Here is a 16,499-nt window from a genome sequence, read left to right on the forward strand (position 1 = left end):
ATTTAAACATTAAAAAAAAAAAAAGGAACTGTCAAGTTTGAAATTTGCAGAGGGATGCAGCTGTGCCAAATTCTTCGTGGGTTTGCAGAGGCCTCCGGGGACACGCGCCGTCTACCTGTGTCGCTTGGGGTACCCGCTTCCCTTCCTATTATTTCCCTTTGTGTGGTTTCCTTAACATCTTATGTCTTGAGAAGCACCTAGCTCCCTTGGTTTCTTTGCAGGAGGACGGTAGAGCCGAAGTTGTTTCAAGGACAGAGGCTGAGACAGTGGAGGCTCAGAGCGCCCCCGGAGGCTGCTGGCTGGGGAGCCCTGCTCTGGCATCACCGTCCCCCTCACGCCATCATCTCCCATTTTTCACTGGCTTACTGGAGAATGATTCTGTTTTTCCTCTTCTTTCCTAGTCCCTAATTTCCCAATAGAGTCTGGCCACAGTTTATAAACACAACAGGGTGCGTATATACATATTTGTATTTTTAAGTGATTCCCCTTTTGCTATTTACTTTGTCCGGACGCGACTTCCCCCAGTCCCCTCTGGCACTCAGATGGAGCAGAGAAGGCCCCTGAGGGGTCTCCTGTGACTGCGTGCCCACACCCGGTGTGCCGGGTTCACAGGATAGTGGCAAAGGCTCCAGTGATTCTGAGCGTCAGCCAATCAGAGGCGGTACACTGTGTGTTCTCCCCGCCCCCAGATCTCCTCAGGTCCAGGCCACTGTAAGCAGTTATTACTTTAAAAAGGCTCAACTCCCATGTTAAACACCACTTGCAGATAATTCTGAAAGATATCTGATAGATAACCTGGGTTGGCTCCCCCAGAGAGACCGTGGTGGTTTTCAATCATTACATCTTGCTCTAGTCAACGCTGTCGAACAGGAACTACTAACAATGAAACTGAGAAAAATAAACACAAACATGAACAAATGACCTTTTATTTCATACAGAGATACAAAGGCAATTGTGTGCAGCAATCTGATGGGCAGTCCAAATTGTTGGAAGTAAATTCATGATAAATGTCACGACAGCCGGTGGAAGACAAGGTGGGAGGAGGAGGGACAGGGCAGTGAGTGCCACAGCTAATAAGTAGAAATACGAAGAGCTACAAGGTTTCAGAGCCTGACTTGAGTTCAGCCAGGGCACTCTCGATGCTGTTGTAACCGTAATTCTACACACGGCCACCAGCAAAATCTGCAAGTGCATTTTGTGCCATTTTGCATTAGAAGTTGCATCAAGGGCCCTGTAATCCTTACGAATAGTTGACACATCGTATTTCATCACGGGAGTTGTAAACTTTGCTCGCGGTCTGTCATGCATGTGGCCTTTGAGGCCCAACAAGCATTTGGGATGGGCATCCTCTTAAGGTAAAAGACTTGACACTTTGGTCCCAGTTTTTGAGGTGACGTTACTTGTAATAGTATCTGCTTTTGACCTGAGGAGAAGGTCTCCTAAAAACTGATCTTCCAGAATACAGTAGAAAACAAAGTCAGGCTGGTGTGGAGTCTCCGGCCACGGCACCTCTCCCCCGCCTGCAGTGTGCAGAGACTCGGACGACTTAGATTTGCACAATGGTGGGCCTGACTGGGTAAACAGTCTCCCGTGAAAAACACATCTCCAACGCTTCCATTTGTAACAGGGACACATCACATAATTTGTTATTAACGAAACAGTTTATTGGCTTTCAATATACAGCAGTAAATTTTCTCATGTAAGTTTATTTTGTTAAACTTTATGTTTTATGATAAAAGAATACTGAACCGAAACATCGGGGTAAATGGAGGTGTAGTAGCATGATTTCTAATATATTTTCCCGGATAAACAATTTGTTGTTGTTGTTGTTGCTTTAAGTATATGACATTTTATCTGATAACCAAAGTTTCCTAAATTCAACGTTTAGAATTGAATTATTTCTGACTAAACCCAGAAAACGGGAGCTCTTAAAATAAAGGCACAGTGTGGGCAGCAGGACAAGAGAAAGAAATGGGAAGATGTTAATACCCAGTTAACATCAGTTGGTTGGTTTCGTTTTTGACTCAGTCTGTCTAAAGCAGGATTATCTCCCTGCAACCCTGTAGATAAATCCTAGTGTTTTAGCTATAAGTTTTAAGAGTTCAGATATACAGATAAGCCAATTTTTAAAAAAAAACCCTTCTCTTACAGTATTCTAAAGGCTTTTAAAGCATTATATAAATCTTCAAAATTCCTATCACCCACATTTTAAGAAATAAATCTACACTTTAATAAGGCACTCAAGATAGAAAACAGTTTTGAAGACAATTACATTCTACGCTAGGGCTCGCCCATCCCTTGGCCATAGGGACAGAACGGATGCCTTCCAGAACAGAGCCCACCTCTGTGCACCAGCAGAGTCGAGCGGGCACCGCAGAGCACAGTGAATTTGCCTAGAGAGCTGGGTTTTATCAGTGGGAGTGTCCCATCCACCGATGAGAGAGCTATGCCAACAGCACTGCTCCAATTTAATGGTGAAATTTAAAAACCGTTATCTCCTCTTTGCTAGAAACTTTCCTTTCAACATAGAACAGTGACTTTTGTTAGCTCTTGCACACACAGGACAACAACAGGAGGACCAGTGAGCCCCTGTGTCCTTCCACGTGACCGTCGGGATGGAAATAAATGTAAAGGAACTTCACCGTTAAACGACAACCTACTAATTCTAGATGACCTGACATCTTACTTGTGTGCCTGCCTTATAAGCATGTGTATCACCAGCGCTGATGCTCCCGCTTCCAAATAACAAGAAATCAAATCCCACCAACCCTGTTGCTGATTCAGACAAACACCAAAGCTTACAATATAGCAATGCAGCCTCGAGGACCGTAGCGATGGAGAGAGATTTTAGCGGGGGTTCCACTCTTTCCTACGTGACAGAGGAAAATGAAGGAACAGGAGGGTCAGACTAAGCCTGAAATACAATTTCACTATGAAAAATGGGCAGCAGGCGTCCCACGAGAGCGAGAAGAGCTAAAAACGCGGTGTCGGGAGCGCATCGAGTTGAGGCTTTGTTGAGGGCTGGCCTCTGCTTCCACTGAGTAAAGAAGGACCCGAGGAAGGCGGCCGTGAGGAGCTTCTCCCTTCCTCCCTCTGGGCTGGCGGCAACGACTGGTTACTTCCCGTAGAACTTTTTGTTGAGAAGGAAGATCAGGAGGTTGACATTTACTTTAGCTCTATTAAATAATTTCATGACCGCAACGCCCTCGTACTGTAGCTGCAGCAGGTCCTGTTTGGAAAAACACTCTGACAGTTAATCAAGTCTGTGGAACAAGAAACGCCACGGCGCAGGGAGGGATCCAGAAGGAATGAGGAATGACAGGTGTGAAATGGTGAGAGAAAGAAGTGCCCCACGACGGGCCTGTCCACTGCACAACCACCCCAAGAGCTCGAGGAACAGGGCACACGGGTCAACAGAACTTTCTGGTACAACTGGAGGTAAGAACTCGTGTGGTTCATATCCAAACGCACAAAACATGGAAAGAAAAAGCAGCAGGCTCATTGATCACACATACTTCTTTCAAAGTTACAATAACGTGTCTCTAGTTTGTCTAAGCGATGGGTCACCTGGAGAGGGTGAAGGCATTTCAGTCTCTGATAAAATAATCATTGAAAACAAGGTAAGGCCACCAATGTCATCTCAATGGTAGAGTCCTAATTTCTATTTCACATGAGAAAGCTTTTATATTCTGAAGGCAAGAGGGAAAAGGGCAAAATGTGCACTGTGCCTACTATGCGCTCATCATCACGTAAACACGTTAATGTCTTTTTAAGTCCTGATAAAAATCCTATAGGTGTGATTATCCGGAGTTTAAAGATGAGGCTCAGAGATGCTCAATGATTCGCCCACAGTACAGAGTTGGTCGGAGTGAGGCAGATCTGAGTGCAAAGCCCCTTTTTCCAGCACCCTCCTCCGTCCAGAGCAAATTTAGGAAACCTGAGGGGTCTTGCCCATAAACTTCAGAACAGAGGTGATGAGAAAGCAAGAGTCAAAGAGCTCGGAAGCGCCCAAAAGATCAACGTACTCATCTTTTGGAAAAATCCTAGCGGCTCCATGAGAACGAAGGCCCTGGTGCATCACCCACCCGGCGTGGCACCTCGCACCCAGCACTCACTCTATACTTTGTGAATGTGCGCGGGTGAACGCGCTACCTGAGGCGCGCACAGGTCTGGTGAGACTGAAGGCACAACAGGATGTTCGTTTGTGTAAGCACTAGAGCGCGTGCCTCACAGGACCCTCGCACTTCTGTTCAGCTAACGTGTTCGGAGGGCCTCTCAGCATTGAGAAGGAAACAAAGACACGCTACGGGCCCTTGGGGAGCTCGCAGTTTGGGGGGTGGGAGGTAAGAGCCGACCGAGTCAACGGAGGCATCTCTACGGGCGATGGAGGCGGAGGAGGAACCGGCTGGGGCTGCTGCGGCTCGGAGGTGGGAACACATGTGAAAGCCCCCCCACCCCCACTCGTGTAAATGACGGGGAATAAAGGAGCGGACGCAGGGTCAGCGTGTGCAGAGATGGCGCCTGCCAGGCCGACGGAGCGCAGCAGCGGGCGGCGGGAGGAGGGAAGGGGCCGGAACCGACCGGGACACACACAAAGCTGCGGGACTCAGGGCGGCGCCCAGGAGGCCTCGTGGCGCCTGGTGCTTTTCTCACGCGTAAAAACTGGAGATATTTCAACATAAAAATTAGGTAAAATTATGTTATAAAGTTCTTTCCGAATTTAAAATGGGATTCAGTTTACAAAGATCTAATTTACACATGCCTTGTCAGAAATACACATGTAAGCACCTGTATCAAGTCAAAATGAGAGAAAAGATTTCAAGCTACTGAGTAGGCTTACAATTTTCTACTATCAACACTTAAGCATTTTGTTCAAGGTCAAGGTACCAGTTGGATTTAGTGGCAACACAAATAGAAGCTTGAGGTAAAAGCTTTTGGGAGACGTATGTACCCGCCAGACCTTTCTGGGGACTACAGACCAGGGGCACCAGAGCACGGGGCCCCTGGGCTCCTTCCCTCCCGTGTGGAGCCCAGCTCAGTGCTGCAGTGCACGGCCGTCCCCACACGGGTTCCCTGCCTCGACGAGAGCACAACCACCTCACCTACAGAGTTCTCGGTTCTGCCGGGCGCACACCCACCTGGTAATGTAGCATAAACGTCTCCATTTGAACGCCCATGAACTTGGCTTTCACCTCAAAGTCTCCCACTTCTTCTGTTGGACTGATTTCAAAGATAACATTTTTAAACCTGTTGAAACATAACATCGTAAGGGTATATTTTTACGTTCTCGGGAACAGTATTCCATGAAATGTAGAAAGGAGAGTGACAATCTTCAAGAGTGAAAAGGGGTATAGCATAAAGGTCCAAGTACTCCTGCGGGTGGAGGAGCGCAGGGCTGCTACTCTACGGGCCACCTGCTCAGAGACCTGGGGAGAAGCCGGCAATCTCTCCCTGCAGCCCTCGCACACCACAGAAGAGGAACCACTGAGGAATGCCACCATGGCCTCTGAAGGCATGATGTCATAGGAATTCTTGGCCTTCGCCGTGGCCACTGCTGAAATCTAACGGTATAAGGATAATTAACAGAAAACTGGCCTGGAAGGAGAGGGATGAAAGGTGTGTGTATCAATGCAGGCATGTTTGAGGATTACAAGAAGTATGTAAGAAAAAGGGGTCAGGACAAAAAGAACCATGACAGGAGGTGCTATAGATATAAATGAACCGAGTGTTACCAAAGATACACCTGCTACTGCTGAAAGTGTGTCACTTACTTAAGGTGTCACTCACTCTCAACATGTTACATGCCCAGAAATTTTATGGCAGTGGAAGAAGGCGGGAATGTGTTGTTCCCTGGGTGATCAAAGTACATCAGCCCAGATTTCTAGAACTCAACTATGAAGCAAACCCATCTACTAGGAACAGAGCCAAGAATCATGAATGATGCAAAACAGGCCACGGAGAAGCTGTAAGAGAGGTCATGAAATCCACACACTAGAACGTGCACATCTTACTTGACAGGAGGTCCTCTGGGGTCATTCCTTAAAGGTACTTCATGTGATAAACAATTTTATTTTAGCCAGTTTGCTTTGTTATTTGGTTTCCAAGCCTATCATAGCAAATTGAAAAGGCAGGCAAAAAAATGGCTGGCATTTGAACAGTAGAAAATAATGACAAAAAAAAAAGACAATAAATGTGAGACAAACTTGAAAGGTGCATAAAGTGCTCACATAAAAAACCTCAAAAACACCAAGGTCCCCAACTGAAAAGCGACCAGAGAAAATACAAATAAGCCACGATTCACACACACACACACACACACTCAACTAGACTCTAAGAAATGTCAAGTTTTGTTTTTTTTTTTAATTTTTTTTAATGTTTATTTTTGAGACAGAGAGAGACAGAGCATGGATGGGGGAGGGGCAGAGAGAGACAGAGACACAGAATCCGAAGCGGGCTCCAAGCTCCAAGCTGTCAGCACAGAGCCCCACGCGGGGCTCGAACTCACGGACCGTGAGATCATGACCTGAGCCGAAGTCAGATGCTTAACCAACTGAGCCACCCAGGCGCCCCAGAAATGTCAAGTTTTAAAATGAGTACTAGGGGCACCTGGTGACTCAGTCAATTGAGCGTCCAACTCTTGATTTCAGCTCAGGTCATGATCCCAGGGTTGTGGGATCCAGCCCCAAGTTGGGCTCTGCTAGGCATGGAGGCTGCTTAGGAGTGTGTCTGTCTGTCTGTCTCTCTCTCTGCCTCTCCCCTGCTTGTGCACACGCTCTCTCTCAAAAAAAGCTCTCTTTAAAAAATTAAAATCGGGGGCGCCTGGGTGGCGCAGTCGGTTAAGCGTCCGACTTCAGCCGGGTCACGATCTCGCGGTCCGTGAGTTTGAGCCCTGCGTCGGGCTCTGGGCTGATGGCTCAGAGCCTGGAGCCTGTTTCCGATTCTGTGTCTCCCTCTCTCTCTGCCCCTCCCCCGTTCATGCTCTGTCTCTCTCTGTCCCAAAAATAAATAAACGTTGAAAAAAATAAAAAAATAAAAAAATAAAAATAAAAAATTAAAATCGGGGGGCGCCTGGGTGGCTCAGTCGGTTAAGCGTCCGACTTCAGCTCAGGTCACGATCTCACAGTCCGTGAGTTCGAGCCCCGCGTCGGGCTCTGGGCTGATGGCTCGGAGCCTGGAGCCTGCTTCTGATTCTGTGTCTCCCTCTCTCTCTGCCCCTCTCCCGTTCATGCTCTGTCTCTCTCTGTCTCAAAAATAAATAAACGTTAAAAAAAAATTTTTTTTTTTTAATTAAAAAAATTAAAAAAAAAAATTAAAATCGGGCACCTGGGTGGTTCAGTCTGTTAAACATCTGACTTCGGCTCAGGTTATGATCTCATGGTTCGTGGGTTCAAGCCCCGCAAGGCTATGTGCTGACAGCTTAGAGCCTGGAGCCTGCTTTGGAATCTGTCCATCTGTCTGTCTCTCTGTCCCTCCCCTACTCATGCTCTCTCTCTCTCAAAAATAAATGTTTTAAAAAATTAAAAAATAAAATAAAATCAGATACTATCTTTTAACTACTGAATTCAAAAACATTGAAAATTACTTTACTATTCAATAATGGCAAAGAAATAGGCAAGTAAGCGCTTCCATATACATTTCTGACACTACTGCAGATTCTTTGGCGATATACATATATACATACATGTATATATATAATAAATTTTTTCATCTGCTATGGAAAATTGTATGGCAGTTCTTCAAAAACTTAAAACTACCATGTGATCCAGCAATCCTGCTTTGGGGTATAGATTCAAAAGAACGGAGAGCAGGATCCCAAAGAGACGTTTACACTTCTATGTTCACAGCAGCATTGTTCGCAGTAGCCAAGAGGTGGAAGCAGCCCACAAGTCCCCCGACGGACGTATAAACAGAATGCGGTGCGTATATGTACAGTGGAATTTTATTCAGCCTTAAAAAGAAATCTGTCAGGGGCGCCTGGGTGGCGCAGTCGGTTAAGCGTCCGACTTCAGCCAGGTCACGATCTCGCGGTCTGTGGGTTCGAGCCCCGCGTCGGGCTCTGGGCTGATGGCTCAGAGCCTGGAGCCTGTTTCCGATTCTGTGTCTCCCTCTCTCTCTGCCCCTCCCCCGTTCATGCTCTGTCTCTGTCTGTCCCAAAAATAAATAAATGTTGAAAAAAAAATTTAAAAAAAAAAAAAAAAAAAAAGAAATCTGTCACACGCCACAACATGGATGAACCATGAGGTCACTGAGCTAAGTGAAACAAGCCAGTTACGAAAAGACAATGGCTTATATGAGATGCCTGGAGGCGTCGAATACATGAAAACAGGGAGTAGAAGGGTGGTTGTCCTGGGCTGGGGGAGGGGGAAATGGAGAGCTGTTGTCCAGTGGGTATAGTCTCAGTCTGGTAAGATGAAAAGGTTCTGGATAGCTGTTGTACAGCAACATGAACATACTTAACACTACCGAACTACACACTTAAAAACGGTTACGATGGTAAAGTTTAGGTCTTGTACTTTTTATAATAATAACTTAATAATTTTAATACTTTGACCAGAAATTCCATTTTTAGACATCTATCATAAAAAAATAATTAGAGGTAAAACCAAAGATTTACATATAAAGAAAGACATACCGCAAGTGTAATAACGTAAAAAGTAAAATCAACTTAAATGTCGTACAGGTGAATGGTTAAATTTCAACTACAATATGAAACATTGTGTGGCCATTAAAAAGGATGCTTTCAAAGAATGTGAAAATTTCTCAAAATATAATGAGAAAAAAGTTGGATATGTGACTATTTTCACAACATATGTTAAAAAAATAATAGGTAGATAAATAAGTGGGAAGTTAGATAATCTGCTGTGAACAGAGGCACAGAACATACAGTAATTATTTCAGTGGCTATCTTTGGCTTGTGAAATGATAAATGTTTTTCTTCTTCTTTATGCTTTAGCAATTTCTGAAGTTCAATAATGAATACATATCACCTTAGGATCAGAAAAATGTTTCTTTTTGAACAAAGTTGTTATTGTTTTAACAGACACTAAATCAGAAAGCTCAGCTATGTACGGTCACAGGGCTGACTGAACAGGTACTCCATAAATGCCTGCTAATGACAGCCAGGCCAGATCCAGGAACCTTGTACAAAGCAAGCTGGCCCTTCCCAGGAAGGAGAATGAGGGGAAGGCCCTGATTCCTAGCCTCAGGTGGAATAGAGTAAACTCCTCTTCTTGTTCTTATTTATTCTTGGTTGAGACACAGGAGAAATACAAAATGTTTTCCTGCTTTAAAGAAGAAAAATTGGGGTGTCTGGGGGACTGTTGGTTAAGCATCGGGTTCTTGATTTTGGCTCGGGTCGTGATCTCACAGTTCATGGGATTCAGCCCCACGTCGGGCTCTGTGCTGACGGTGCGGAGCCTGCTTGGGGATCCCCCTTCCCAAAATGAATAAGTAAACATTTAAAAAAAAAAAAAAAGAAAAGAAAAAAGGCAAAGAGCAAAAAAATTAAGATGGGGCTAACAAAAGTAGGTGCAAACATGGCTTGGGGCAAATATTCCACAACAAAGGAGAAGTAACACTTTCCCTTCTCTGACAGACAAATTAACTCTGAGCATTGGGAATGCTGCACCCAAATAGATATATAAGTAAATAGAAGATATGAAAACAACCATCCAGAAATAAAGGGAATCAGATGTGATCAACGTAGAGACAAAATCAAGATACAGAACAGAGTAAAAAATACTCACTGGTTCACTTGCAGGTCCTCAATTTCCAGAAGGACTCCTTTTTCATGCAGTCTGGCTGCTGTGTATTTCAGAGAAATCTTTTTACTCTTCTTTCCTTTCATTTCCCCAGGCTTCTTGGAGACCCTGCAAAAAAATCACATCACGTCACTTTCTCTCAGTAGCTACAAGTCTGTTGGTAATTCATGGATTGGAGGCCAGAAAACAGACTTCCCCTACACTAGCCTAAGTAACATACGGATTCTAAAATGGCCAGTAAGTGTTAGGATTAGCCTGAGTAATATTTTTGCAAAACAGTGGAAACATCACTAAATTGCTTTGGCCTTTAATTTACCTGTATTTGAAAACCCATGTAAATTTGACAGGCCGTGTCATCTGTCTAGGTTCCTCTCAACACCTCAGTACATACAAGTGTGAAGCACTCTAACGCTAGCCTAAAGGAACTGTACTGAACCCCAAAGGAGTTCCTGTAAGGCCCTCAGCTGTGCAGGGAAAAAATAAACATATCTCAGAATAAGTAATTTTATAAAGACTTTAAACCAGTGTAGCAAATACAGAGGAGTGGGAACAAGGAGAAAGAAACAGACCTTAAGACCTTTTCTTGATCGGGACAATCAAGATAAAAGGGATTTTCAAAAGTAAGTGAGGGAAGAACAGAGATCTATATGAGAACCAGGGATTTGGGACTCCCAAAGGAAGGGTCTCAAGAAATGGGCAGGAACGCTGGTACCGGCACAAAAGGGAGTAACTGCTATGGAAGGAACTACAACACGTATAGAAATTACAACTGTACAATAGAAAGTCAGTAAGTGCTTGAAGAACGATGGGGACATGTCCAAAGGTCACAAGAGCCAGCTTTGCAAGCTGGGTCAGGTGGGTCTGATTTTCACCCCAGCACATCAGCCCTGCCTCACCTCGGTCTTCCAGGGAGGGAAAGAAAGAGACAGCCAGAGGGCAGGGAGAAGAGTAAGCAAGCCAGAGAAGGGAGGCTGGTGTGGCAAAATGTTAAAAACAGGTCAATCTGGGTGAAGGGTGTGTGTTTACTGTTCTGTTCACTCAACCTTTGTTAGGTTTGAAAATTCTTACACTGAAGAGTGAGAAGTACAAAGTATACCAACCCTACAGATAGAGCCTGCAACTACCACCTCACGCCTCTGGGTTCTCAGTTTCCCTCCCTATAAAATGGGCATGATCTGGCTGTGGCCGCGCCAGGAAGGCTGCATCAGATCCTCCCTGGCAGCTGGGAAAAAAGCTGGGGTCTGGGATCCTGTCCCCAAGAGGTGTAGAGAGAGACCAGAGGATCGAAATGTCCATCATATTCCTTGAGTGATCTGAAGGCACATGCAGGTTTGGGGAGCAGTAACTAAACTCCTTCCACGATTCTTTCACTTCTAGGGCCACGAAGATATTTTGGAACAAGGGATGCTTAGAAGCAAGCATCCTTGAAATACCCCCTACGTTATTTATTTACATCACACAACAACAAATGGATCTAGGAAATCATGCCAACAATTAGAAACAAGATAAAAGAATGAGAGCAATAAATAGACCCAGCGTGTTTTAAAGTAAAAACTTCCAAGGTCACTCGAGCTGCCTCTCCTTCCTTCCCCACGGACGTTGATTCTTTACAAAACATACTCACTTGCCCTTGCTGGCCAAGTTATCCAAGCAGGTTTTGATATAGCTTTTGTAGTAATCCACCTGCTCTCCATAGAAAGTGGCCTTCGAGTTCAGGGCAGCGTATGTTTGCTGTAATTTCACCAGCTCGGCCTTCCTCCTCTGTCGATACCTCCGCTGGTTCCGAATATCCTAAGACACAGTTGTTAAAGTTAGGACAATAATGACCAGTATCGTATTCTTCTTGAGTCATCCACACTAGTGCTTAACCCCACTTTGCATGACCACGCTTTAACAGGAAGCAACTGAAGTTCAAAAATTAGCAAAGAAATTCAGATCCCGTCAATTTTTTTCTCCCGTACCTAGAGGTACGGAAACGTGTTACTTTTTTTTTTTAAGTTTATTTATTTTGAGAGAGAGAGGGAGAGAATGTCCATGTGTGTATGAGCAGGGGAGGGGCAGAGAGCGAGAGGAAAAGAGAAAATCCTAACCAGACTCCTCACTGTTAGCACAGAGCCCAATTCGAGGCTCGAACTCATGAACTGCGAGATCATGACCTGAGGTGAAATCAAGAGTTGGACACTTTACCGACTGAGCCACCCAGGCGCCTGGGAGATGTGTTACTTTTACAGACTTTCACATTCTTAGAACTTACCTGTGAAGCTGACTTAAACCTCTTAAGTATGTTGGCAGGAGAGGGAAGAAAAGATAATTTTACCGTGTCAATGATCAAGCTCCCCGATGTGCATGGTATTTCTACCAGCAGCAAACACCTACGCTCTCAGCCTACACCAGAGCCCCTTACTTGTGAAGATTCACACAAATCAAGAATTGCATGACCAACGTGATGTGAATTTCTATTTCATAGTAATCATTAAAAAGATCTGGAGGAATTCTTTAAGGCCAAAGACAAATTAACACACAGGCAGCTCTAGTTAGGGCCTTCTCCCTTTTGATTTAGGCCATGGAGTAAATCATCAAAGGGCAGCAAGGTCCTCATGTTGGGAAACTCAGAACCAATTCCCCAGCGGAGAGGACACTAATCTGCCTGTGCCCTGAAGGCATATTGTCATCTGAACAGCTGCTGTCTCTTCACAAGCTCCCGAGACAGCTTTGTCCACGGCCAGCCCATCACTGCCCCCACAGGCAGTACCCTGGCAATGTCGTTGATCAGCTCCTGATATCTGTTCTTCGGGTCCACCGTCCCAAGCTCCGTTAGCTTCTTCAAACCTGACTGGATCTTCTCCTTCTTCTCCTGAAGAGTGAGGTTGCTGTCTTCCTTTACAAATTGTGACTTTTTCATCTTGTCAGGAGTCTTGGCATCACGAATAGCGCGTCTCTGCATGGCCCTCTGATGTTCTGCTTCCTACAGATACAGAGAAGAAAAAGAAGTTGCTGGCATGTTTACCACACTAATCCCAAACCTGAATTTATACAGCATATCCACACCTGAATTTACATAGCCCTGAAACTCCATTCTGGAAACGGAGGGAACAAGCTTGCCCTCTGACAACTGACAGAGAACCTGCACAGAGCACACCTAGAAGAGATCGCGTCGATGCAGTCACACGGTCTCGTAGCGCTTCTTCCCTGGATTCTCACATATGGTTAGGAGATTGGGCTCCGAGTGGCTACAAGATCCCTCGTTTTTTTCCTATCACATTTTGAGACATGGGAGCCACTGAATTTGACTTGAAACACAGCTTCGTTCATTGGTGAATGTTAAAAACACACCCACGCAACACCAGCGTTTGGTAAATTCTTGCCGACTCTTTTTGCCATCTTGTCCAGGCTGGATCATGCTGAAGGCTTCCTTTCGCTTTCAAGCATGCTACGGATGCCACTATCTGGAGCAGTCCTTCCGATGATTCTTCTTTCCCAGTTGACATTTAGCGTTTGCCCATTACGTCCCTGCCTGACATGGCTCACACTGCTGGCCCATTCTTTTGGTGTCTTCCTCCTTCTCTAGCTCCTTGCAGTGTGGCTCTACAGCTCTGCCCTCATGGCCATTTCGCCACCCCTCCTCCGAATCCAGTGCCTTTTCTTAGCTATCGCCTTGCTTGTACCCTCCACGTTCTCTCCTTGCCCCGGGCACAAGTTTGGTACCTCTAAGTGACCCCTGGTAGTTTCTCTGTGACTGTTCATTCTCAATACTTGAGTGACCGTCCCTATGCTACGGATCCCACATCTTTGTGGCTAAGGTTCTGGTGCTGCATTTTGAACTGTTTGTGCCAGGATGCTCACATTTGGAATGGCTTGTAATTCCTCCCAAACTGGAGCGATCCCCTCTCCGGGTATGCCCTTTTTTGCTAACGTCAAGACCACCCCGCATCACACAACGTGAAGAACATAAACCCTGGCGTCAGAAAGAAGCTGATCCAAACTGGTTCCGCCACCACAAGCAGACAATCTTGGACAAGTTACGTGACCTCAAGGGTCTTAGCCTCTTCTGTAAGATAAGAATGAAAAGACTCACCTCACAGGGACAGTGGGAGGAGTAAATGAAAGAACCCAGGTGAAACCACCAAACTACCAGTAGGCTCTCATTGAAGGCTGGTTCCACCTTCCCTACTTGAAACTTCCTTCCAGGTTAAACAAGGTGCAGGTGTTGGTTATGATTCTTTATTGCCCCTCACACACAGCTAGTCAGTAATCAATCACAGCATCAAAAAGCTGAGACTTCATTAAAAACAATGGTTTTCAAACAGTCCTATGTGCAGCTTTAAGGGATTCCCGCAGGAACCCAGAGCCCCAGCCCTATTCCTGGTGCTGAGTAGCTCCAATTTTTCCTACTTTATATTTGGGCTTCTGAGTAAACTGTCGTTTATCAAAAAGAATTCATATGCTCAAAATTTGAAACAAATGGCTTGACTTGTCGCATCTTACAAACACAAAAGAGGGGTCTTAAACACGAAGTGCCCCATCATCCCCTCCCGATGCCGAGCCATCCGCCCCCCTCCCCCAACCACGTGGGCCTGGGAGTCCATCCCGGACCTAGATTACTCAAGTCCTGTTTGCTTGGCTAGCACCGCCTAAGTGATCAGTATCAAATGGTCCCAGAGTGACAAAAGCTCTCTACTCCGTGTCTCTCCAGTGACAAACACGGGCTCTACACAGTTTGTTCTCATGTCTTACTCCTCACCACTCACCCTCACCCACACCTGCATTCTAGATAAGTCGGTCTGGTCCCATCCTGTCCATCAGGTCACATCGTGCCTCTGTTTGTGTGGACTCCCTGGCCCAAGATGCCTCTTCTCTTACGTGCACACCCAGATCCTATCCACGCCTCCCAAGTGTGGCTCCAGTTCCCCTTCTTCCTCACGGCCACTTTCCTCAATTTCTGCCATTTTTATAGCCAACAGCACAGTCAATTTTTAATAGTTTTCTAATTATTTCAGGTATATACACCACATTTCCCCAAGTAGATCATGAGTTCACTGAGTTTAAGAACCACATTCTGTACTTTATCTACTAAGGCACTTAACAAAATTCTAAGGATGTAATATTCACTTGATTACTAGGCAGACTCACTGACTCAGCCTCAGTTAAATTAAAACACAAAGCCACACACAAGGCCGCACATACATGCCACGAGCCTCATGCCCTCAGAGCATCTGCGTGCCAGTTTAGGAGCCAACGACTTTCTGGGCAGGCCCACACCACCACCGCCCTCCAGTCCAGCCCCGCGTTGCCAGCCCCTGGCTCCCCCCCTCCTCAACCCTGGCACGCACCCATCACGGGAGCATCTGTGTGCCTTGTCGTCGTATGTGAAACCCCTAAGTTTTACCTGTTCGGTGGTGGCTGGGGTTTCTAGGATTTCAGTCAAGGTCTCGCCTGGCTGGAACCGGATGACGTCCACAATTAAACGTTTCGTGCTGAAAGGAGACGGGGGAAGGGTTGAAACATCACCAAATGTCCTACTTCCTCTCCAACGGCCCTGAGCAGTGGCAGCACACACACCACCTCAGACAGGTCCCGCTGGGCCGCCGTGAACACAAGGCACCCGAGGCCTCAGGCTTATCTATGTGACAATGATGGCGTGGGTACCAGGGTCAGGATTTCGAAGGTATAAATTTCACTTCAGCGTCTTACTACTGAGGAAATGAGGCAGGTAAGTCCTGTGCCATGTATAATAGATAAAGTGACCAGAATTACGACAGGCTTAAAAGGCCAAGACGATGGTTTCCGGTATGAGCAAGCGGACATGTTCACCAGGGCAAGGTCAAGGGATCACCGCATTGTATCTACCTCATTCTTCCCACTTCCAGTACTCACTTCAGCAGGATAGTCCGAGCGTCCATTTCTGCATTCTCATCCCCAGGCACATCAAACTTGTTGGTCAGCGTAAGAGACACTTCTGTCTTGGCCAGCACCTCTTTATTGGGGTCATTTAAATTGCCAGCGCTCTCTCCTGTGGTTTTGGGGGGAGCAGAGAGGATCAGTATAACAAAGGAGGAGATAGTGGAGAGGAGACATGAATACAAACAAAAGAGAATGTGGGTCTAAGAAGATACTTGAATAAGCCAACACGTATACTGTGGCAAGGATACCTTTGAAAAAATAAAAGGAAATGTATGCCAAATGATAAAAGCAAAGGATCCCTAATAAAATAATTTCAAAAATATTTGACAAATCGTAATTGTTATTTAAAAAAAAATTTTTTTTTTGATGTTTATTTATTTTTGAAGGAGAAAGAGACAGAGAGTGAGGGGGGAAGGGCAGAGAGAGGGAGACACAGAATCTGAAGGAGCCTCCAGGCTCTGAGCCGTCAGCACAGGGCCCGATGTGGGCCTGAACCCGCAAACCGCGAGATCATGACCTGAGCCAAAGTCAGAGGCTTAACCGACTGAGCCACCCATGCGCCCCTCATTTCAGTAATTATAATATGGTAATTCCCTCTCAAAATATTCTGCTCATTTCCTTTATAGGACTTATAATTATAGGATTATGTGTATAATATATACATTTAAAATTCTCTCTTCCACTAGACTTCAGTTCCTCAAAGACAGGGATCGATCATATCTGTTTTCTTCCTGAATGTACATTCGGGGCAGGAACAGTACAGAAACGGACGAGGTGGCAAACACAGCACCCCTCCGTCACCCTCCCTGTCACCTTCTGGGCAGTTAGGTCAGAGCT

The 16,499-nt window shown here is 45.6% G+C and overlaps 1 protein-coding gene across 1 annotated transcript in view; it reads right to left on the reverse strand.

The window, feature by feature from the left end:
* Positions 1–910: 910 nt before the first annotated feature.
* IQGAP1 (IQ motif containing GTPase activating protein 1) overlaps positions 911–16,499 on the reverse strand; it is a 103,574-nt gene continuing 87,985 nt past the window's right edge. The window contains exons 32-38 of the mRNA XM_047086607.1: positions 15,636–15,771; positions 15,148–15,235; positions 12,514–12,726; positions 11,386–11,552; positions 9,747–9,869; positions 5,139–5,247; positions 911–3,229 (exon numbers count right to left, since the gene is read on the reverse strand). Coding sequence (XP_046942563.1) covers positions 3,116–3,229; positions 5,139–5,247; positions 9,747–9,869; positions 11,386–11,552; positions 12,514–12,726; positions 15,148–15,235; positions 15,636–15,771 — 950 coding nt within the window. The 3' untranslated portion in view covers positions 911–3,115. The remainder of the gene's footprint in view (positions 3,230–5,138; positions 5,248–9,746; positions 9,870–11,385; positions 11,553–12,513; positions 12,727–15,147; positions 15,236–15,635; positions 15,772–16,499) is intronic.

Source organism: Lynx rufus, unplaced genomic scaffold (assembly GCF_022079265.1).
Source record: "Lynx rufus isolate CCGP_SWC_20201006 ecotype Redwood Valley unplaced genomic scaffold, mLynRuf1.p SCAF_21, whole genome shotgun sequence".
In the NCBI taxonomy this organism is placed as follows: domain Eukaryota; kingdom Metazoa; phylum Chordata; class Mammalia; order Carnivora; family Felidae; genus Lynx; species Lynx rufus.